The following is a 22,771-nucleotide window of genomic DNA, read 5'->3' as shown; positions in this document are numbered from 1 at the left end:
TTCCTAATAATTATATTCTTAATCCTGCCATCCACCTCTCCTAGAGTAAATTCTTACAGTGCATCATTGTAGCCAGTCACTTAAAGACATCTGCTTCTTTGACTATTTATTCCATTTTTCACTTATTATTTTTCATTTTTATCAATCAAGAGAAGATTCTGCCCAGCAAGAAGTTTTTGGAAAGCATTAATTTGAGCTTTGCTATTTGATAGCTTCCAGGAGATTATACTCTGGGGATTTGGATACAATGATTTTCTTCCAGCATTTTACTCTCTTCAGATTTTTATTTTCAGTTTTTTTAGTTTTAGTTGCAATACAGCGATGAGAACTTGTCCTAGTTTCTTTTACTTAATAGAATAAAGCTGTGTTAGGAAAGTTTTTCCAGTGAGAACAAACAATTGTAAAGTTTTTTGTTCTGCTGAGTGAATTCAGTCAAGCCTTTTACCCCTGGTTTTGTGAGGGATTAGTGGCAGAGGGGGTCAGGGAGAGGCCACTTTATTTTTCAGGGATGGAATAAAACATCTAACACAATACTTAGCTTTTCTGAGCATCGCTTTCTGTCAGCTTATGGATTCAGTTTCTGTTACCATTTTGAGGGTAAAAGAGATAGCATGTGAAAACATAAAATGTCTAGCACATAAATGTGAAATAAGTTTGCTTGCTGCTGTTTTCCTTTTTAAATTTTTGATTTGGTTTTGAATTCTGTACCAGCTATCTAACACAAAGGTAGAAAACCACTTGTAATTTCATTTTTCATTGCTCTATTGATAAGTGTTTTAAAATTTTATACACTCCTGTTTTTTTTTTTTATTTTTTTTTAATTCTTTGTTTCCATTCTTTTTAACAATGTGATGTCAAACTTGAATCCTGGCTCTGTTTCTTATGTGACCATGGTCAAACAATTAGTTCATGTCTCAACTTCTTCATTTGTAAAATGAAAAAAAAAATATTCTACTAGTTGAGTAAGGTAATGATGAGACTTAAATGAACCATTCATGTAAAGCTCTTAAAGAGCCCAGTAAAAATTAACTAGTATCAACATTTTTTTGTCAAATTCTTCATCTTTTGGTCAAACACAGCTTGTAACCACAGTGCTAGATACACAAAGTAAGTGACTTATCTTTCGTGCCTCTGCTGGAGGAAATCTCATATAGGTGTGCCAGTACCACTGTTTGTCCATTGTCACAGACTTCTGTCCCATTTTCTACACTGCCCAGCATTTTCACTCTTGTTCCACAAGTTCTCTTCAGACTTCCGGCTCCTCTTTGGCTCCCTTGCTCCTAGTAAACATCTTGTTTTCTACCTTTTAGAGAAAAGAGAAAGCACTAGGTAGGAACTATTCATTTTTTGTCACTGAATCTATAGGTTTCCCTGTATTTTCTCCAATTTTTTTTGGTTTTTCTTCTCCTGTTTTGAATTTTCCTGTTTCAGTGCAGGATGGCGTCTCCTCTCTTGTGAAAGGACAGTTCTTCACCTGTGCTATGGATTGTATCCCCTTCTACCACATCTGAAACTTTTGTGTTTTGGGGGTTCTGCCTTTTTTACTGATCTTAATTCTCAAGCCACTTGGATCCTCAGAATATAATTCTATTAAATTTTCTGATGGAAAAACTCTTCCAGAGTTCCTTATCTGTCATTTATAACTAAATGTTTCATAACAAATGTTGACAGTTTTCTCATCTTTCATTCACTTTGAATATGTACCAGTTAAGTGTCTACCTCACCTGTTCTCTTCAGTTTTGCCCTTACTTGCCCTTTGATCCTTATTTAGGGAATCTGCATCTCTGAATACAAAGATCACTACCAATCCTCACTCTCTTTGATTTTTTTTTTAATTATTATTTTATTTTTCATCGACATTTGGCACAGTTGGCTGCACTTAGTATTCTGACATGTTGGGTCCTTGGATTACGGTGATAAAGCATTCTGTATGCCTCCTCCCTTCTGCTCATCCCTTCTCAGCTACTTCTCCTTTTCTTCCACACATTAAATTAAGGGATTCTTTGTACTAAGTCCTTGACTTTTCTTGATGCACTGTGTTCACTTCATTACTTCTATTGCTCCACATACCTCTTTGCAGATGACTCCCAAATTATGCATACAGCCTCATATTCTGAAAGTCAGACATGTATGACATCTGTTTAGTTGATAACTGCCTTCATGTGTGCAAAGAACTTTAAATTTGGCATGTCCAAATGCACTCATAATCACTGTCATTCTAGTTATTCATATCAGAAATCTGGATTCATATCATAGTTATTCATATCATCATCTATTGCTAGAATCTGATTTCTTTTGCTTTCACATCTATTATCTAAGACAAGTCCACCTTTGTTTCTCTCTTAGAGTATTCAGTATATAACTAGTCTTAAATGTGCACTGGGCTCTTATGCTTTTTTTCATATTTCTCCCAGAGTTTTAAAGCTCAAATCTAATTATATCCCTGCCCTGCTTAAACCCTTGCCTCTCACCTTAGAATGCCAAGACTTAGTTCTGGGCAAAATAAAGACAACTGCAACCAACAGGGAGTAATACATGAATCATGAAAAGCTGACAAGAAATGTGAAGAGTTAAAGGATAAGTAGGAGCAAATCACATGAAGAAAGGAAACATTTTAGAAACATCTTGAGACAGAACTATGCCTTTGTAGCATTTATAACAGTGATTACACTAGTCCCCCAATGTACTCATTCCTTTTTGCAATTTGGGACCATTATTAAAATAAGGACTGCTTGAGCAAAAAGCAGTGGAGTAATGTGATACGTGGATCACAACATTGAGACAGTATAGGTGAACGTATTGGCCAGTGCAAAGTAAGATATTGGGCAAAGGTTTGGTTCACATCAGGAGGATCACAGTGGAAATGTGAGATTTCATGTCCTTACTTAGATCAGTGTGCAATTTTAAATTTAAAATTGTTTATTTCTAAAATTGTCCGTTTAATATTTATGGGCCACAGTTGACCAAGAGTAACTGAAAGCAAAAACATGGTACAGAGGACTACTGTACTAGCTGTACTGCATGGCTGAACTTAGGGTCAGAGCAGTGTCTATAACCATGGTGTCTCTAACACCCAGCACAGTTTCTTGAGCAAACTAGGCACTCACATATATTTTGAGTAAATTAATACAAGTATTATGTAGTATATTCTTTTTTAATAGACTGAGCTTTTTCAAAATATTGATAAAATATGCTATTTTAGATTCAGAAAAAAACGGTTCTTCACGTTCACATAATTTTTTTTTTCATTTTTATACCCTTTGTTCTTGTTTTACCATTTTTATATACTGTTTCAGGCTTCATTAAAATATACCTAAAAGTGCACTTTAAAATTATGATAAAATTTGTGTTGTAATGAGCAAGAGATTTATATACATTGAAATGAGCTAAAGAGCACACCTGATGATTTTTGACAAGTGTATGCATCTCTATAACCCAGTATCCCAGTCAAGGTAAATAAGTGCTCTTAAAAATTTATGTATGTATGTATTATTGATTGATGATTGACTGGATTTACACTCAGGGCCTTACTAGGCACTTGAGCCATGTCCCCAACCCCTTTTTGCTTTGGTTATATTTTTAGATAGGGCTTTGCATTTTTGCTGGAGATTGTCGTTGAACATTGATCCTCCCAATCTTGTCTTCCCAAGTACCTAGAATTACAGGCATGTACCACTACATGCAGCCTAAATAAATGCTTTTTTAATTTTCCAAAAGTCAAAAAAATTTTTTTCTTCTCTGTTGGCAGCTGTGTTGTTTTCTCATCCTTGACATTTTAGGTCTCATTTCCCAGGCATGGACCATAGGTGTATTGACTATACCTGTGATTGCTGGGTCTAACTATTGGAATTTTATAGTTTAGGCCAGAAAGAGAGAAGAGAATCTTCACTGTCTACCCACCTACTACCTACTCAGCCAGCTTATGTTTTTACTCTTAAAAAGGAGGTGTTTGTGTCTTAAAATGTCATGCATGGGCCTTAGTATATAGCTACCATGGGATACACTGACTCTGGGAAGTGAAAATGAAATCACTGGTTATATGGAAACAGGTTTTGGTCAAAATTTGTCCTGTATAACTTTGTTGTTTGGCAGTTTCATTGTTTCAGAAAGAAACCTGTTAATGTTTCTAGGTGGAACAAGTGGTCTTGTTTCTGCCACTGTACTCCTTAGGTTTGAGACTTGCATTACCTGTTGGGACCCTGAAGGCCTTAGTATTTATTTATTTGTTTGTTTGTTTATTTATTGACTGCATGGGGGGTGATCTCAGAGCTGCACACTTGCTAGGCAGGAGCTTTTACTTGAGCCACACTTCTGGTCCTTTTGGCTTGATTGTTACTGAGATAGGGTCTCACTTTTTTCCCAGGCCTGCCTGGACCTTTGTCTTTCTATTTACACTTTCTGCCCCTACTGGGGTAGCAGACTGTGTGCTACCATGCTTATCTATTGGTCAAGATGGAGTCTTGCAAAGTTTTTGCCCAGTTTAGCTTCAAACTGTGATCATCCAGATCTTGGCCTCCCAAGTAGCTAGGATTACAGGCATGAACCACTGGTACCTGGCTTAGAGTTTGTAATTTTTTCTTAAGTTTTTGCTTTAACCTTCCTTGATTTCTGAAAAAACTGTGTTCAGCTTTTAAGATAATTTGCAACTGGTTAGTAGAAGTTTCGTTTTCAGTTTCAATCAGAAGACTATATCAGTGGGAAAAGATTGGACTATTTTATAGAGAATGTATATTATATAATAGCTTTCATTATTAATCATAAGTATTAATTTTGGGTTTTTTTCCCCTTGAACTATGAAATGAACACAATATCAAGGGAGAATTAAATTTATAGATAGTTATATAGGCTGCCTTAAGAGATTAGAATTAATGTGAAAGGGTGTGAAAAATCATTTCCTATCTTGGTATATAGGCTGTAGTAGAAGATTAGTAGAAGGATTTTTCTACAGAAAACTTTTGGTAAAGTTTGTAGATGCTTTCTGCTTTTACTTTAATTTATATTGTCATTCTTTAAAAACAAAGGTAGAATACTATCATAGGTTATCCTTCAAATGATTAGCAGGATAATTTCAAAGTGTGGGTAGAGAGCAACTCAGGAAAGAAAGGGAATGCTTGTTTGAGCTATGTGAAAGTCATCAAGAAGGGCAAGGAGGAGGAAGAGGTAATTCTAGTGGTGAGTTCTCCTTGTTTTGAACATTCTTCTCTGAGGTTGCTGACTGGGTTAGCAGAATCACTAACAGAATTTTCCATATTGAGGGGTAGGGGAAAATTCTAAGATAATAGAATAGCTGAAATGGGTTCATACTGTTTAAGGAGGCAAGTGAATCATTAGTTCTTCGGAAATAGAAATACTGGGTATTAGTAAACAGAAACAGTGAGAGTAAAAAGATTCATTTAAGTAAAACAAAGTAAGAGTGGGAAGAAAAAGATGATAATGCAGTTATTTGTTGTCTTCTAATAATGAGGTTGAAGGTTTTGCTTATATCAGTATGTGTTTGAATGGAATCTTGTTAGAATGGCATATGAAAATTTAGATTCTAAGAGGAGCGTAAGAGATTATTTATTAGTGTGAATGTTGTAAGTACCAAAGCTACCAAGGATATAAAATACTATAAGGTGTTTGCTGAAGCTATCAAGGAGGATTTCTGTTCTCTTCAAGGTCAGAAGATAGGATGAGAACATCAAGATTATTGAATTTATGGGTCTATATTTTCTTTTACAGATTTTGGTGCTTTTAGCTCCAGAAAATATTTCTTCATAATCTAGAGCTCACATTTAGACATTTGAAAATAGCTATATTCTGGAAAAGCGCAGGTAGTGTAAAAGTCTTCCTGCCACCTTCTCACCTTTCAAAAGTGTCATCTTAAAAGAAAACAGGACCCATTGACTTTTGTGGCTATTAAGCTTCATCCCTGTTAAACATTTTTATCAACTCTACTTTTGCAAGAAGGGTCTATTTAAGAGAGGCTTCCCTATATGTGCCCTAATCTTTGTGTCACTAACTGACAGCATCTGAGACTATGGCATCGTTTTATAGTTATGTCAGAAATTAAATAGTAGGACTTTATATATAAGCCAGGGCATCATCATACATATCGCAAAGGTTAGTGTGCTTCAATATAATTAGTGTTTCTTCCATCTCACCTTCTTTCTACTGCTCACAATTTTTATTTGATAATTTTCAGCTCCCATTTGAAATAATAGAATCATAAGCACCTCCATCACTGTCCTGTGAGCTAGTTTTTTGCATGTGGAGTGATGTTTTAGCAGTCCATGATATTTAAGTTTAGGGAGACAAGTATTTGGTCAGTGTTGACACTGCCCAGCATAAAGTGGGCCCTCGGTATAGTCAGAAATAGAGCAAATATTTCTTGTGTTTGGTTTTTGTTGTTTTGGTTTTTTGAGACAGGGTTTCACTTTGTAGCCCCGCTGGCCTTAAACTCCACAGTCTTCAGGTGTGAGATTACAGGTGTGCACTACCTTGATTGGTATAGAGCACATATTTCCTGATAGAGTAAATATAGTGAAACTTGTGTACATACATTGGACTGTTGTCAATATATGTGGGGAGTTTGGAGTAGTGAGGAAAATATTTAATGATGAGTTAAAAGATTCTTGGCTTTAAGTTCTTGCTTTGTCATTAATTTGCTGAAGTCATTTAACTTTTCCGATTAACACTCCTCCATATCTATAAAATAAATTTATTGACTGAATAAGAGCTCTGGTTCTTATCTTTCTGGAAGTCATAGATCTCTTGGAGAGTAGTCAGAGTTTCTGGATACTCTCCTAGAAGTAGGCATGTGTGTCTCCACATACCACACAACAACACATGCTTTTATTTGCAATTTTAAGGAGTTTATGGGTATCTGAATACATCTATGTGATCTGATTAAGGATATGTTGGTTAGGTCATTTAAAATTTTAGGGCCCTTTTAGTTCTTAACTTTTAAACCATTTTAATACTGAAAGTGAACAGCTAGATGTATCTGGAGAATGGCAGTGGAAGAAGAAAACAGGAGGTGTGCAGGTAGGTTAGTATTGAGTAGATCATATTTTCTTTAAAAATTCTTAAAGTGAATTGATACAGCCTTAGTCTATGAGTCTATCCAGTACTACTACTTAGTATAGCAGATAATGCTTTCATGATCCTCAGTATGTGCCAGGCACTATTTTAAGCACCATAAGTATATTAACTCACCTAGTCTTCACAATTGTTGTTTTTAAGCAATAGTTTGGGAAAGCAATAAAGTTAAATTTTTATTTGTTTCTTTGAAAAGTAAAGATACTTTTCTGAGAATGAAACAGAGAATATAACAGATTGTATCTTTTATTACATAGCTGTGTCACTGTGTTAAATGTTTTAATACTTGACCTTTAAGTTAAATATTATAGTCTCCATTTTTGTATGAAGAAATTTAGGTTAGAAAGATGGAGAACTGAGGATAGAGAGAACAACTGACTTGCCAAGATTATACAGTTACTATATAGCCAGAGTAGAGAATTGAATCCAAGTTGTTTTTATTTCAAAGCCTGTGGTTTTTACTATGTTGCTGAACTACCTCAGGGCAAAAGAATTATATTAACTGACTCTGTGTAGTAGAATTTATGATATAAATGCAGAGTTGATCTAAGCCTTTGTGCTATGAGGATAAATTCATTCAGCAAATATTTATACTAAGTGTATATTATATACTAAGTACTGCTCTAAATGGCTGTGGTTCCATTTTCCAAGTTATTTCATTGGACAGTTTTCTAATGTGGAAATCCTTTTGAACACACAATCATGGTTTCCCATGCCTCATTTGAGAACAGTGACTTTATGATCCAACTGTGAGCTGTCAAAGCATGTTGAAAAATCTCACATTTTCACATTTTTGATTTTTTAATCTGAAATTTTCATTGAAGAGGTGACTTTCTAGGAATAATTGGCATCAGAAGTTATTTAAAGCCATCATTATTGGAATACTTAGAAATTCACAGAATATTTTAGATACCTGGCAGTTATTCTATCAACTTGATAACCTACCAGGCCTATACCAATTTAAAAACCTTCTAATTTGGGGGGGCAGGAGGGGAGACCTTTTTATATATATAACATAAAAATGCACAAATCTTTTGCTCTTTTTTTTTTTTTTTTTGAATGTGGGCTGTCTTTCTCTTAGTAATTCTGTATAAAAGTTCTTTGTCAGATATATGGACTGCAAGGTAGTGTTCTATTTTGGGCTTGCTTTTTGTCTTTCTTAATGGTGTCTTTGATGAGTTTTTCATTTTAATTAATTCTAGTTTTTTAACCTAGAATTGTTTGATAAAGTGTTGTATAAATACAGGTTTGGTCAGATTTATTAACCAGGTTGTTCAGTTCACATCTTCCATATCCCCCTACTTGATTTTTTTTTTTTTTGTCTACTTGTCTACAATGTCAGCTATTGAGAAATGTTAATGTTTTTAGATTGGATTGTGGGTTTGTCTATTCTCCTTTTATGAAAATTATGAATTTTGAGGTTTTGTTACAGAGTCAGTAAGAGTTAGGGTTGTTTTGTCTTCTTGTCAAATTGACTTTCATTTTTTATTGACAATCCTTTTTTATCTCCAGTAATACTTTCCTCGAAGTCTATATTATCTGATACTACTTTATCAGCTTTCTTTTTGTTTATGTTTTTACATGGGAAATTTCTTCCCTATTTTTCTTTTACTCTTTCTATATCCTTCTTTTTAAGGTATGTCACTTATAAAAATACAGTAGCATACTTTTAAACTCCATCTAATAATCTTTGTTTTTAAATTGAAGCATTTACTTCGTTCACATTTAGTATAATTACTGATATATTTAGGGTTAAATTTACTTAGTATCTTCTGTTTTCTCTATTCATCTTAACTGTTTTTCATGCTTTTTTCAGCCTTGTTTTCAATTAATGAGTATGTTTTACCCCACCCCTCATTAGCTTACGAGATTTATGTATTATTTTAATGTTTACTTTAGTAGTTACAATGAACATTCTTGACATTGTTAGATTTTTGCCTTTTTCTTTAAAAAAAAATCATTTTCTGGATAGTGAAAAGGATAGTCTTAAAACACTTTGGCTTCCTGGGTTTTTTTTTTTTTTTAAACTTCATTTTCAGATATTTGATCCTGGGTTGTTCTTGGGGTTTTGTTTTGTTTCTAGAGGGTGGGGGAAGGTGAGCAGAACAATTTTGGGTTGAATGCAAGTATTATATATGAAAAACTATGAGGGCACTGAATGATATCTTTCTCAAAAGAAAATTGAATTTTGTCCTAGCAGACTAGCAAAGTATGGATAGATCACCAGGTTGAAGCCACGTTTAGGCTTTGTTAGTGTTGATCTGTTCTCAGCTTGCCTTTTTTCAGGGCATGAGTTTACACCCAGGGCATACCCTTCTGGGACCTCAGCTTGAGGTGTTTACCAGGTTACTTTCCACATAACTGTGCCTCGAATATACTCTAGCACCAAAAGTCTGCCAGTAGTCTGTTCAGTTCATTATCCTCCCAATGGTACTTTCTCGTTTGTTTTTTTGTTTGTTTGTTTGTTTTTGTTTCTTATTATGTCAGTAAGTATCTCTGGAAAGTTGTTGCAGAATTTTGGTGGTTCTTTGTGTTTCTCTTTTCTTCAGAACATTTACCTTATAAGTCCTAGCTGCTTGGTAGCCAGCCCTGCCAGTTTGACCTGTGACTTTCTACTTGGCTTCTTAATTTCGTTCCTCCAAATATGGTAAATAGCCTAGGGGACTGAGTGGAGACAAGTATGGGACTGTTCTTGGTATACTTGGCTCTTCTCCAGGGTTTTGGCCCCTATAAGTGTAGATTGCCTTTGTTATTCTTTGATGTTTTTAAACAGTGGGGCTCAGGGATTTGCTTTTAAGATTGTGGTAATGTTGCCACTATCCTCTAGAACTCTTCATCTTGCAGAAATGGAAGTCTTTACTCATTAAACAATAACTTCTCATTTCCCCCCCTCCCAATTTCTTGCTTGCTAGCCAACATTCTATTTTCTGTGTCTGTGAACTTGACCACTGTGGGTACCTCTCAATAAGTAGAATCATAAAGTATTTGTTCTTTTGTGACTCACTTCACTTAGCATATCACTTATCCACATCAGGACATATATATCAATTTCCTCCCGTTTTAAGGCTGAAAAATACTCCATATTTTTTTAAATCCCTTTATCCATCAGTGGATCAGTGGACTCTTGGATTGTTTCCACCTTTTGACTATTATGAGTAATACTACTGTGAACTCAGGTATACAAGTGTCTTCCCAAGACTCTGTTTTCAGTTCTTTTTCATGTGTATGTGTCCAGGAGTAGAATTGCTCAATCATATGGTAATTCTGTTTTTAATTTTTTTTTGACAAATTGCTGTACTGTTTTCCACAGCAGTTGCACCATCTTACATTCCTACCAACAGTGTACAAGGGTTCCAGTTTCTTAAATAGTAACTTATTCTAATGAGTGTGAGGTGCGGTGACTTATTTTCATCTAGCTTTTATAGTTGTTCTTGCCACGGGAGTTGAACTTACAAAAACTCTTCTATCAAGACTGCATGTGGAAGTATGTGGAATAACATAAAAGGTACATATTATTTTATAGATGATGAGAAAACTGAGACTTATTAAGGTCATATGTATTAAATGATAGACAGAAACAGGATTGAAACAGGCTGTGTGCTTCTTGAATCAGTGCTCTTAACTATTGAATTATATCACTTGTCCAATATATGTCATCTTTTCTAAAAGAGTCTTCTAAGGTCATTGCTCCAAGACCTTAAAGGCAATTCCATAGTTCTAATAGGCAGTACTTGTAGCAACTCATGTTATTTTCATTAAAAGCCTTCACAGCCCTGAGAGGGATTTTGAACCCATTTTATAGTGGTAGAAACTGTGACTGAGCTTAAGTCATGCCTCCACATCAGGTTTTTTGAAACACTGTCCTGTGCTTTTATGCTAAATATATTAGGTATGTTGTATAATGTTTATCTATACAATTTATTTCATATCTTGCTGGTGCTTTATTAAAAATGTAGTCAGACGCACTGTAGAAAATATCAGGTTGTTCTGTCTTCATTGTGTTAAGCCTTTCTTAACCTGTATTTATTTCATGACTTGAAGGTGAGCAATGTTTGAAAACATTGTAATTTATTACTTGCTGATAGAAAAGAGTGCCTGGTGATTAAGCTTGTTAAGGCAGGTTCAAACATGCCTAACAGGCTTGTTACAATGTTGCTTTTTGTTGTTTTTAAAGGTAAGCTTAACTTTTGGGGGGTTATCTCTAATTTACTAGCAAGATGAATATGTAATTTTTGTAAAGATTTTTAAGTCTATTTATGTTCCTCTTTTCCTATGTTGTAAAAAATAGATGATAATAGTTATATATACTCTTACTATGAGGACAAGAAACTGAAGGATGGATTCTTTGAGAGTTTGATAAACCTCCCTGGCAGTTAGTTTAATAAGCCAACTTTTATAGCTATTCCTAACATTTTTAACTTTGCCTAAATAAATAATTGCCACTGGCCATAACTGGGAAGAGCTAGAGAAGTGCAGATGAATAAGTACTAATACATAACCACCTTTGGCTCATCAGTGTGTTGTTAAAAGTACAGAACTTATAGGTATCTTATAGATACCTATAAGAATCTGTTACGAAAATGCCCTTTATATGGAATCCTCCGGGCTGAATGCTCAGTCAGCAAATATTTTAATGTAGTATGGTCACAAGTTTACTTGCAGATCACAACGTTTATTGTGAATGTTTGCATATGTTTCTGTTTAATATATTTACACTCAGGTTGGAAGATAAAAAGTAAATACAGCATCTTTATCTCCCTTATCCTATGGCTTTAAGTGTTCTGTTTTTTCCCTACACCCTCCAACTGTTCTCATCTTGCCTGGCTTCCTGTACTGAAGCTTTCTTCTCCCCATACAGAATACCTGAGGAGTTCATCAGCCATACCTAGTCCCTTTCTGCCTTTTTGCCAGAGTATTTGAGATAGCAAATATAGGCAATAAGGTTATGATTCACCTACTTCAGTACAGAGGCAGCATCACTGTGGGAAGACCCAGGCCAGGGGAGACAGATAATAAATTTTTGTTTTCTCAGAGAATTAAGCTTCATAGGGAATCATTAAAAAAATTAAAAGATTTTTCTCTACCAGCCCTTTGTTCTGCTGAGGGCCAGAATGAATAACTGACACTTATTCAAGGTCCCATGATAATTAACAGTAGAGCTGGGGCTCATACAAAGAATCTGTAACTATATCTAATATACTTACCATTATTTTAATTTTCATATCCAAAGTTTCACTGTAATTGATACAGCTACTTCAGAAAACAGTTTGGTAATTTCTGTACTGTCCAGTAATTCCACTGCTAAGACTTACCAAGAAAAATGAAAACATATCTGCAAAAAGATTGTGCCCAAAATATACATAGCTATAATAGATTCCCTTCCCAAAAAGGGGGAAATAAACAAAAATACCTCATCAGTTGATTAATGAATAAACAATATAAAGTTTATCTATGCAATGGAATGCTATTTGGCACTGACAAGAATGAAATAATAGTATTCATTCATATAGAAACTTTTATGTTTTGTAAGAGAGATCAGACACAGAAGATTACATATTACATACATTGTATGAAATGTCCAGAGATGGAAATTTATATAGAGGAAGAGTGATATACTGGGGGTGGGTGAGAATGGGTGTTGAAGTGCACTGAGGTTCAAGGTATTGTTTTGGGTGACAAATATTCTAAAACTGGAATATGGCAATGGTTGTAGAACTATAGAAATTTACTATCCGTTATTGAACTGTACTCTTAAAATGAATGAATTTTATGGGATATAAATTATACCACAATAAAGCAAAACAAAAAAGAAACATTAAAAATACAGTAACACTTAATTCACTCTGAAGATTGCATTGTGTATACCTTTTGTTCTGTAATTCTTGTAGGTAGTGCCTTTTCATCAAAAATAAAAGGGTAATCATAATTGAAGCTTGAAGAACTTGCTGCAGTTACCAGTACTTTCTGTTCTAACTATAAAGCATCCTGACTGATAAAAAGTTCTTTTGTTGCTGTTAGTCTTCTTTGTAGTATAACCTTCTTCATTCTGTTCTTGCCAATTGAGTTTTGTGCTTATTGAAATCAGTTGTACTTACTTTCAAACCTGTTTATGACAGTCATTCTTGTTATTACATAATTTAATATTGTATAAATTACTAAAATGATGTGAAAAAACAGAATTTTTTTCTTTTGGCAAACTAGAGTGAATGCTTGTTAAAGACTTGATAAAGGCAAAGACCTACATATTGATTTGAATTAGGTGTGGGTAATTTAAAACATTGGTGCAGAAGTTACAAAAATCTAGAAGGACTTTAGATTACATAACACATTTCTCTAATTCATTTTCCACTTTAATGAAACTGAAACTAAGAGAACTGAACAATTTGTTATGTGTTAAGCATACATAAGAAAGACAGTATTGAACTCCAAGCACAGGACTCATTTTCAAAGAAACTCTTGCTACCTGGAGGTCTGGGCATGTTAGCCAGGTAGTAGGGTGTGTGTGAGGCCCCGATTTCTATGCCCAGGACGCCCTCCCCTCACCCCCACACTTAGGGAAGTGGATACCATCTGTAGCCATGATTTGTTTCACTAACCATTGTAAAGACTTAATTTTACATAACTTGGGAGGCTCTAGAAAATTTCACAATGCTTAAGATGATTTTGAAGTGTTTTTCCACCTGAAAAATGGTTGCTTTTAAGATTTTTTTTTTTATTATAGAAGGTCACTAATTATTTTTATGTTTGTAAGAATTGTACTCATGTTTATATTATTTTAACTGCAGGACCGTGTATATGTACAACAAAATAATGTGGAGAATGTCTACAATTTGGGATTGATTATTTTTCGAGATCAAGTTGTACGTTACGGGTGTATTAGGGATCATCTTCGGCAAACTCTATTGGATATGATTGCAAGAGAGCGGAAAGGAGAAGTTGTAGACAGGTATATCACTTATCTTTACTTGTAGTTTGGGTTTTTAGTGGTTTTATCTTAAGAACTGATTTACTGTCACAGATAATGTCCAGCACTTGTTGAAATCTTCAAAAACCTTTTACAGTTAATAGTTACTTAAAATTTACATACTCTTCAAAACAAATTAGCTATTAATTAGTGTTCCCTTTTGATTTTTCATATATTTTCCATATTGGCATTTTTGTTTCTTGTTTCTTTTTTTTTTCTATGTAGTTACATTTTTATTTGTTCTTTTAGGGATATATATATATATTTTTTTTTGATCAGGGTCTCCACCTTCCAAGTAGTTGTAACTATAGGCATGTACCACTGTGCCCAGTGGGATTTTGTCTAACCTTTACTCTTAACATTTCTGAAGAAAAATCTTATATGTAGTCTGAAATGACTAAGAACTACTTTCTAAGTCATATTCAGTACTATTTCCCAAACATGATTGCAGTGCCATTTTTGTGATATTGTTGCTAGAGTGGCTTGAAACATACCTTCTGTCTGTTCTCAGAGCTATGATTAGCTGAAAACTTAAGAAGTTGTTACTGTTTCAGCGTTGGTTCTTGATCAGGATTGCTCAAAAACCATTTAATGCAAAAACTTATTTTGCCCAGGAGTAACCTAATTTACCTGTCTTACCTTCTTCCCTTTATCCTCTTTCCCAATAAGCAGTCTCTCTGATTTTAAAGTAAATAGAAATATTTAGACATCTCAAACATATTTTCTTTAGGACTTTTAAGTTGTAACAGAGTAAGAACAACTTGATAAATACCTGTCTAGTCAAAAATATGCTTTTGAATTAAAATTACTCTAAATCCTTGTTACAAATAAATCACTTATAAGAGGTTGGCCACTTTGATAAAATTTAAATATTCTGAAGGTATTTCTGCCGCCTCCTTTTGCATTTCACATAAATATTTAATATAACTTTTATTATCAAGTAATTTAACTTTTTTTGACAGAGGCGCAATAAGAAATGCTTGCCAGATGTTAATGATTTTAGGTCTTGAAGGAAGATCAGTCTATGAAGAAGATTTTGAGGCTCCTTTTTTGGAAATGTCTGCAGAATTTTTTCAGGTAATCAGTGAATATATAAATAAATACTCCTTTAAGATATTTTTAACATTATTAAATGTAGTTATTTACTAAGTTGAAAATTTTGGCCATTTTGACTGAAACCCATTGGGGAAAGAGAGTACAAAAACCCTACAAAACCCCTGCTCCACATTCTCACATTCCAGTGAAGGGAAGTCATTGATAACAAATTTAGGAATTTGGACTTCATGCAGTTTTAAAAATTATGAGAAAACATATGACGTTAGAAATGTCATTAACATCTTATTATATTTATGTACTACAAATTATTTACCACAGGTCACACATCACCAATGTAAGTCTCACTGTTGAGGCTCTCAGTATTATCAGTTACTAATAAACATAGGGTTATGCATGACTCCACTAGTACATATTTTCCTTAAAGGTTATTGATTAGCAAATTGTAGACCAATCCAAAACCAAGCAAAGTGCTGAAAGTTGTATATAACTCCATACCAACTAAATTCTAAAGTTGAATCTAAGCTAGAACTAACTTGTGATGAACTGATGGTGATAGCAGTAATGGAGTACTGGCAAACATAAGACAGTATTTATAAGGTAACGATGAGCACACATCCTTCCTGAAAGCTGAAACTGTCTTGAGTGTTTGCAGTAGGTGTTTTGTTGTGTTGCCCAAACACATGTCTTAGTTGAATACCAATTTAATATTTTTATTCCAGCAATATACTTTTTAAAAAAATCAATATAAAATTAAAATAATCCAGTAGGTCATAAGAGCCATAAGATACATATAAAAGTGGAACATGGTGACTTCTGGTGTCAGTTTACTCATATAGCTTTATTTTATACCCCATTAAGAAGAACTTTTTGGCCACACTGAGGAGCCTGCACCATACTTTTTGAACAGTTATTATAGTTTAGGAAACAGTCTTTATATTCTAATGTCTCCTGCTTCTGTTTCCTAGTTTAATTTCCTTCATCACCAGAATATGCTGTGATATATGTAAACACACATACTGTTCTTAATAGTGAATGGAATTGTCTTACCCAAGATTTTTTTAGTGTGCTAATTCTTAGGAATTTGATTATTTTTAAGAATTAAAGCTACTTTTTGTTAAAAAAATTGAGAATGTTACTAAGTTTTATTTATAAAGTATATGAACATGTTGTATAGTTATTTACAAGCTCTGTTTCTCACAATTTCAGTATATGTGTCCTCCTTTGAGTCTGGGAGTGGGGTGGCAGGAGAAGGAAGTTTATGATAAGTGTGATTCATCTTTCTGTTCATTATTGTACAATAAAACAAATCGAAGGAGAATTTCCAGTTCTCACTTGGGGTCAGATGCTTCTATTTGGAGTACAGTGGCAAAGTTTTAAAAACACTGCTTACAGATAATGTGTTAATTTAATCTTACATAAATAAATGCTTTAAAGGCAAAAATTATGAATTATGAGCAATTATATAAAATATGAATTATGATATTTAGGCTGATTTATGATAAGTTATAGAAACTCCACTGAAAGCAGAAACATATTTCCCTACTGTGTTTTTAGAAAATAAATAATAATCATGCTTCCTAATTGCAGATGGAAAGCCAGAAATTTTTAGCAGAAAACAGTGCTTCAGTATATATAAAGAAAGTAGAAGCTAGAATTAATGAAGAAATAGAACGGGTGATGCACTGCCTAGACAAATCAACTGAAGAGCCCATTGTGAAAGTGGTTGAGAGGGAACTCATTTCCAAGCACATGAAGACCATAGTGGAAATGGAGAATTCTGGGCTAGTACATATGTTGAAAAATGGAAAGACAGAAGGTGAGTGTTACCAATTAAAATAAATGACATCTTTATGCTCCCGCTACCAGTAGTTTTTTAATTCCCCTAGAATTAAATTATGAATGCCAGTTTTCAAGAAATTGTGGTTCATATCATTAACTTAACCTTTGTCATCATTTTGATGGGATTTAGGGATTTAATGATAAAACTTTTATAAATGAAAAGTTTTTTATTTTAGTGAATTCAGTGGCTTTGTTTACCTACTTCATATTTCTCCTAATGCAGAAGATAAAGGAGTTAAATAGTGGCCTGGTGTGGTTGCTCCCAGCTGTAGTCTCAGCTGCTTGGGAGGCAGAAATTAGGAGGATCATGTTTCACGGTCAGCCAGGGCATAAAGTTAGGAAGATCCCATCTCAATAAGTCAGGTGTAGTGAATCTAGCTACATGGGAGGCCTGAAAAATAATTAAAAGTTGCACACATGGCTCAAGTGGTGGTGGCCATAGTAAGTGTGAGGTCCTGAGTTCAAAGCTCAGTACCACCAGGAAAAAAAATGTTTATTGTTGTTGGCCAGTTAGCTCCTCATTCATTCCAGTACTTCTTTGTATATCATTGGGTTTGAGTGCTCTCTATTCCTGCAGATATCTTGTAGTTTTTCTGTTTTGATTCTTTAAAAAATCTGAAGTTTCCATCTTTGCAGGTTTTCCTTTAGGGTTTAATTGTGATAAGGATGATGAAAATGCAAAAAATAGTGATGTATTCCATACTGGTATGGTTGGATAAATTAGCTTAAAAAGAGTATTTTTGAGGTAACTGTAGCATTTATTGATGATAACTACTTTGGTTTCCTAAAAACAATTATGTAAGTGATGAGTATCCTGTAACAAATTCTTAAGTTTCTGATGCTTTGCTTTGAAACTATAAACCAGTATTATATGGTGTTGAAAAAATAAACCTGGTCACCACTGTTGTTCTCCCGTCTACTTCCTTTTTGAAAAGAAAGATATGCTTCCTGTTTGTATCATTAGCTTGGTTGGTAAGGAATGAAAAAAGTCTTTTAAAGGAGAATTACAGAGAGACAAGGATATAAGAGAAGGGGATGGAAAATAGTAGTGAAAATACAGATTTGTCTACCTTTATCTCTAGATAAAGGTTTTTAGATTTATGTTTTAAAATTGTTTTATTGCTTTATTTAAGTTCCTAAAAAACTGTATAAATTTGTTTTTATTAAACCAGAGAAATTTCTTTTTTTAAAAAATAACTCCTCCAGTAAACCTTTTTTGAAAGTAGAAAAAACAGTCATCTTCTAGGGCTGGAGATCTAGATGTGGTAGAATGCTTGCCTAGCAAGTTCAAGACCCTAAGTTCAAACACCAGTGCTACCAAAAAAAAAAAAATCATCCTGTAGTATGTTTCCTTCTAAAACTAAGGTTCTGTAAGGGCCAGATAGCAAGTGTTTCAAACTGTGGGCTATTTAGTTAGCCACTCATCTCTGCTCTCTTAATGAGAAAGCAGCCATAGATAGTAACACAAAAGTAAGGCGCCGGACTGTTCTTATAAAACTTTATTATGGGCCCCTAAAATTGAGATTAGAGACTGGGAAATCTTTGAAGTTGCTGGATATACCTGAATTACAACATTTCTGAAATCTAGGAGATGTGTCCAACATGGCAGGCCACCTAATATAAATACACAAACTGAGGAATAGTAGAATAGGTACTTTCAGTGATTTTACTCTATTTAGTAACTAATGTTTTCAACAAGTAGCTATCTGTGACTCAAAATTAAATTTAAACATTGTGTCTTAGTTTTCTTGACCAGTTACTACTAGAAACCTAATTGCAAAATGTCTTAATTGTGACAGATCCTGTTCTTGGACAGTGTGGTGAGAATATGCAAGAGGCACAGTTCATCTTTATGAAAACAAATTCTCATAAAACAGAGTGAAAAAATGAATGCAGGATAAATTTGAATTGTTTATTAGCTGCCGATAACAATATGGAATTAAGTTCAAATGTTATTTATGGGTTTATTAGGTTTGAAGAAGTAATGATACCTAATTATTGAGTGCCAGATATTCTTCATTTACATTCTGTATTACCCCCTACATCAAATATAGTGAGTTAAAGGCAGTAAAATTAACTTACATAAGTTAAGTGACTATACTACATATCTGAGCAACACTTACAACAACACAGGAACAAAACAGACACTATGCATGAATATTTATATAAGCTTTCAATGTCCATAAAGTTTTATTTGAAACACAGTCACAACTGTTTGTGTATTATCTGTGTGGCTGCATTCCTGCTATAATGGCAAAAATGAAAAATTGCATCAGAGACCCAATGGTCTGCAATCCTAAGATACTTTCTATCTGGTGCTGTACAGAAAAAAAATCAGTGGATGGTAGAGTGGCTTAGGTGGTAAAAGCACCTGCCTAGTAATCTTGAGACCCTAATTTCAAACCCGATGCTACCAAAGAAAAAGAAAAAGATCAGTAGTTCCATCTTCAAAAGTTACTGTTAAGTAAAACTTTTTTATAGCATTGTAAAGTTCTGACATAGTCTCCAAGTAAATTATTTCAATAAAACACTAGACATAAGGAAAAACAACATTTTAGAGCTGCATTATAGTTTTGTGAAAATAATGTAAAAAGTGGATAAAGGCCAGAGTTTTCTTTCTAAGTAAAAGCAATATAGTGAGACCTATTTTTAAAATTCAGATACTAGCTTAAAATACCACCATGGTTTATTAGGAACTGCTCTGAGGAAAATATTAAAGAATAGGTGTTTATATTCCTATAAAGTTCCTATAAAGTTTATCTTACATAAACTTTACCATAAAGTAAATTCTATTAAATTTTATTGTAATGATCAGCTACCAGTTAAACTGTAAAACTAGCTGGTTTTTAAATTTCTTCTTATGATGTCTACCAGTTACACCACAACTAGAGCTGTCCTGTTGGTAGACATTTGTAGTATCAGTAGGCTCTGTTACTGTTATGTATACTAAACTATGTGCAAGTCAAAAATTCTCATTTTTTTGACATTTGTTTACATTGTTTGGTATCTTCTCTTGCATGTAAGTTGAAGTTTGCTCTAGTGCTTTCAAAGCACCTAATTTAAAAATTCTCATAAAATGTAATAACTTGTAGCCTTTTTTTTTTTTTTTCATTTTTTCCGTATATTTTTTATAATAGTCACCTGGTCAGCAAATGGTAATGGAGAAATTTACTTTGAACACAGATTCACATTTTCCCTTTATCTCTTTAATGTAACAAAATTGTTTTCTTTCTGATTGCAGACCTTGCTTGCATGTACAAGTTATTTAGTCGTGTGCCAAATGGTTTGAAGACAATGTGTGAATGTATGAGTTCCTATTTGAGGGAGCAAGGTAAAGCCCTTGTTTCTGAGGAAGGAGAAGGAAAAAATCCTGTTGACTATATACAGGTAAATAGACACAGAAGATTCTCTTTTTAAGTTCACAATAAAGTCATTTCGACAAGTACTAAAAAGATCACTTTTACTAAGTTTATTTATTACATATTTCCAGCTCTGTGTCCCACTAGAAAGTAATACCTGTAATTATCCTATCTTAGAATTTTTCAGTGTGGGGCTGGAGGTGTGACTCAAGTGGTAGAGCACCTGCCTCTATGTGAGAAACCCTGAGTGCAACCCTAGGACTGCCCAAACAAAAAAAAAAAGAGGAAATGAAAGAAAGAAAGAGAAATCTTTGAAGGTGTGCATATTTACATCTGGGAGCCAAACTGCTTTTTGTTGTTAACATGATAAGACCTTATTTAAATAGTCTCAGTAACAAGTGTGAGATACATCTTGTATATGCGTTAGTGTTTAAATACTTCAGTGTGTTAGGAAAAAACAAAGTGTGGTTTACTTAAATATTTTTTGTCTCAAAATGTTTCGTTTTCAAGCAGTAGTATAATTAAACTGCTCCAACTTATTCTTTTAATATAATTACTTAGTTTTTGTGTATATTTTTTAAGCTTAATTTTCTCTTTGGCGAAACATTTGCTCAAGAGAGGAGAAGCAATTAGGTCATTCTTTGTTTTGTTTTCAACACGGTATACATATGTGAAAGGTAGACGACTCTTCACTGACATTTCTGTTGGGCTTAGATAAAATCTAGACAATAATATTGATCCTGTAATTTTAACTCTGTGCGCACACATTTATTACCAATGTAGTTAAGATAAACACATTGTTATAAGTGTATTGTTAATGGAAAAATTTTTATAATGCATCCTAAATTTCTTTGTTTTTAATTTGTAAGGGTTTATTGGATCTGAAGAGCAGGTTTGACCGCTTCCTCCAGGAATCGTTCAATAATGACCGCCTCTTTAAGCAAACTATTGCTGGTGACTTTGAGTATTTTCTCAACCTCAACTCCAGGTCTCCTGAATACCTCTCATTATTTATTGATGATAAGCTGAAAAAGGGAGTCAAAGGGGTAAGTAGTAATGCATTTGAAAATATATTAGATTTTATTTACTTATGATAAAAAGGAAGATATAAAAAAAGGAGATTTTATAGGTATAAAATCAAGGAAAGCTCTTTGCTATGTTTAAATGTACTGTGATCTGTTGAAAAGTATTGTTTAAGGTATTTGACATGACCAGCAGTTCTTTGGCATTTCATTTAATGTGTAATTGGCATATTGTTAAAATAGCTGTCTTTATGGCTGAGAATTATATATACCGTAAGTGATAATAGAAAAAAACTGGTAGTACAGTGTTGCCTGCTTTCATCTGATTCTAAAGGTTGTATATCAAACAATACTTGGATTCTGAGTCAGAATGCATAGTTAGGAACAGCTCTCTGAAAATAGCTTAAAGCATAGGCTGAAGCTCAGTTTAGAGCCTTTATATCTCTGGGACCTTGAGCTCATTTGGAGGTATAGAAAATCAAATTAAGCATATTTTGATCACATATGAATTGGTCTTTTTTAACTTCATCTTGGAAGATGTGAGGCATGGAAAAAGCAGACAGAAGCTGTTGTACAGACAGAAGCTGTAATAAGAAAGAAAGGATGTATAGAGATCACACACACATTTAATCTTCCATTTCAAAAAATGTAAGTTTAATCTGACAAGACAGTGTCATCCTGCCCTTATTTAGGAGATAAGGGCAAGGAGCCTTTTTACTGTTTGAACTTTAGTAACATTTTATCCTCCTGTTTGCAAAATTAAGGTTTTTAAATAAAAATCTATGTAAGTTTCTGCCTAAATACTAAACAGAAGTTTCCAAAATACTCTCTTTGTGACTAAAATTGCATATGCTCTCAGTCATCTCTTAAGCTCTCCAGAAATGGAATTCCACTGCAGCCCCTCATTATTGTTGGATTAGATGAGAGCGTAAGAATTGTGCTACTCTGTGCAGTATGAGGCACATTCTCAAAGCAGATTACTTCTGTTAACCAGATATTTTTGTTTTTAAACAATGGTGTTTTTAAACTATACGTGAGTTGTGGTGCTGTTTTTATGTAACTGACATTATATAATTGTTAAATTGTCTTTTAATTAATTTTACAGCTAACAGAACAAGAAGTAGAAACTATATTGGATAAGGCAATGGTCCTTTTCAGGTTTATGCAAGAAAAAGATGTATTTGAACGTTATTATAAACAACATCTGGCAAGGAGACTTCTCACTAATAAAAGTGTTTCTGATGACTCTGAAAAAAATATGATATCTAAATTAAAGGTAAGGTATATTTAACATGGATTGGAGTGACTTAACTGTTCATTACATGACCAAGCTCCAGCAACATGCAGTTGGAAATAATTAATATTGAATGTTTACTTCTGAAACTATTAAAGGTAGATTCTTTTTGAGTGGGGCATAGCTTTGCTTATATTTGCTCAAGTTGTGGAACAGA

The 22,771-nt window shown here is 33.7% G+C and overlaps 1 protein-coding gene across 3 annotated transcripts in view; it reads left to right on the top strand.

Annotated features, from left to right (window-relative positions):
• Positions 1 to 22,771, top strand: part of Cul3 (cullin 3) — an 80,834-nt gene that overhangs the window by 35,323 nt on the left and 22,740 nt on the right. For all 3 annotated transcript variants that reach the window (XM_074071850.1, XM_020184261.2, XM_020184262.2), the window contains 6 exons: positions 13,866 to 14,026; positions 15,007 to 15,121; positions 16,688 to 16,916; positions 20,181 to 20,326; positions 21,168 to 21,344; positions 22,426 to 22,596. In XM_074071850.1, coding sequence (XP_073927951.1) covers positions 13,866 to 14,026; positions 15,007 to 15,121; positions 16,688 to 16,916; positions 20,181 to 20,326; positions 21,168 to 21,344; positions 22,426 to 22,596 — 999 coding nt within the window. The remainder of the gene's footprint in view (positions 1 to 13,865; positions 14,027 to 15,006; positions 15,122 to 16,687; positions 16,917 to 20,180; positions 20,327 to 21,167; positions 21,345 to 22,425; positions 22,597 to 22,771) is intronic.

The sequence above is a fragment of the Castor canadensis genome, chromosome 4, assembly GCF_047511655.1.
Source record: "Castor canadensis chromosome 4, mCasCan1.hap1v2, whole genome shotgun sequence".
NCBI classification, from domain to species: Eukaryota; Metazoa; Chordata; class Mammalia; order Rodentia; family Castoridae; genus Castor; species Castor canadensis.
The sequence above is the reverse complement of the archived record's forward strand: the minus strand, read 5'-3'. Positions and strand labels throughout refer to the sequence as shown.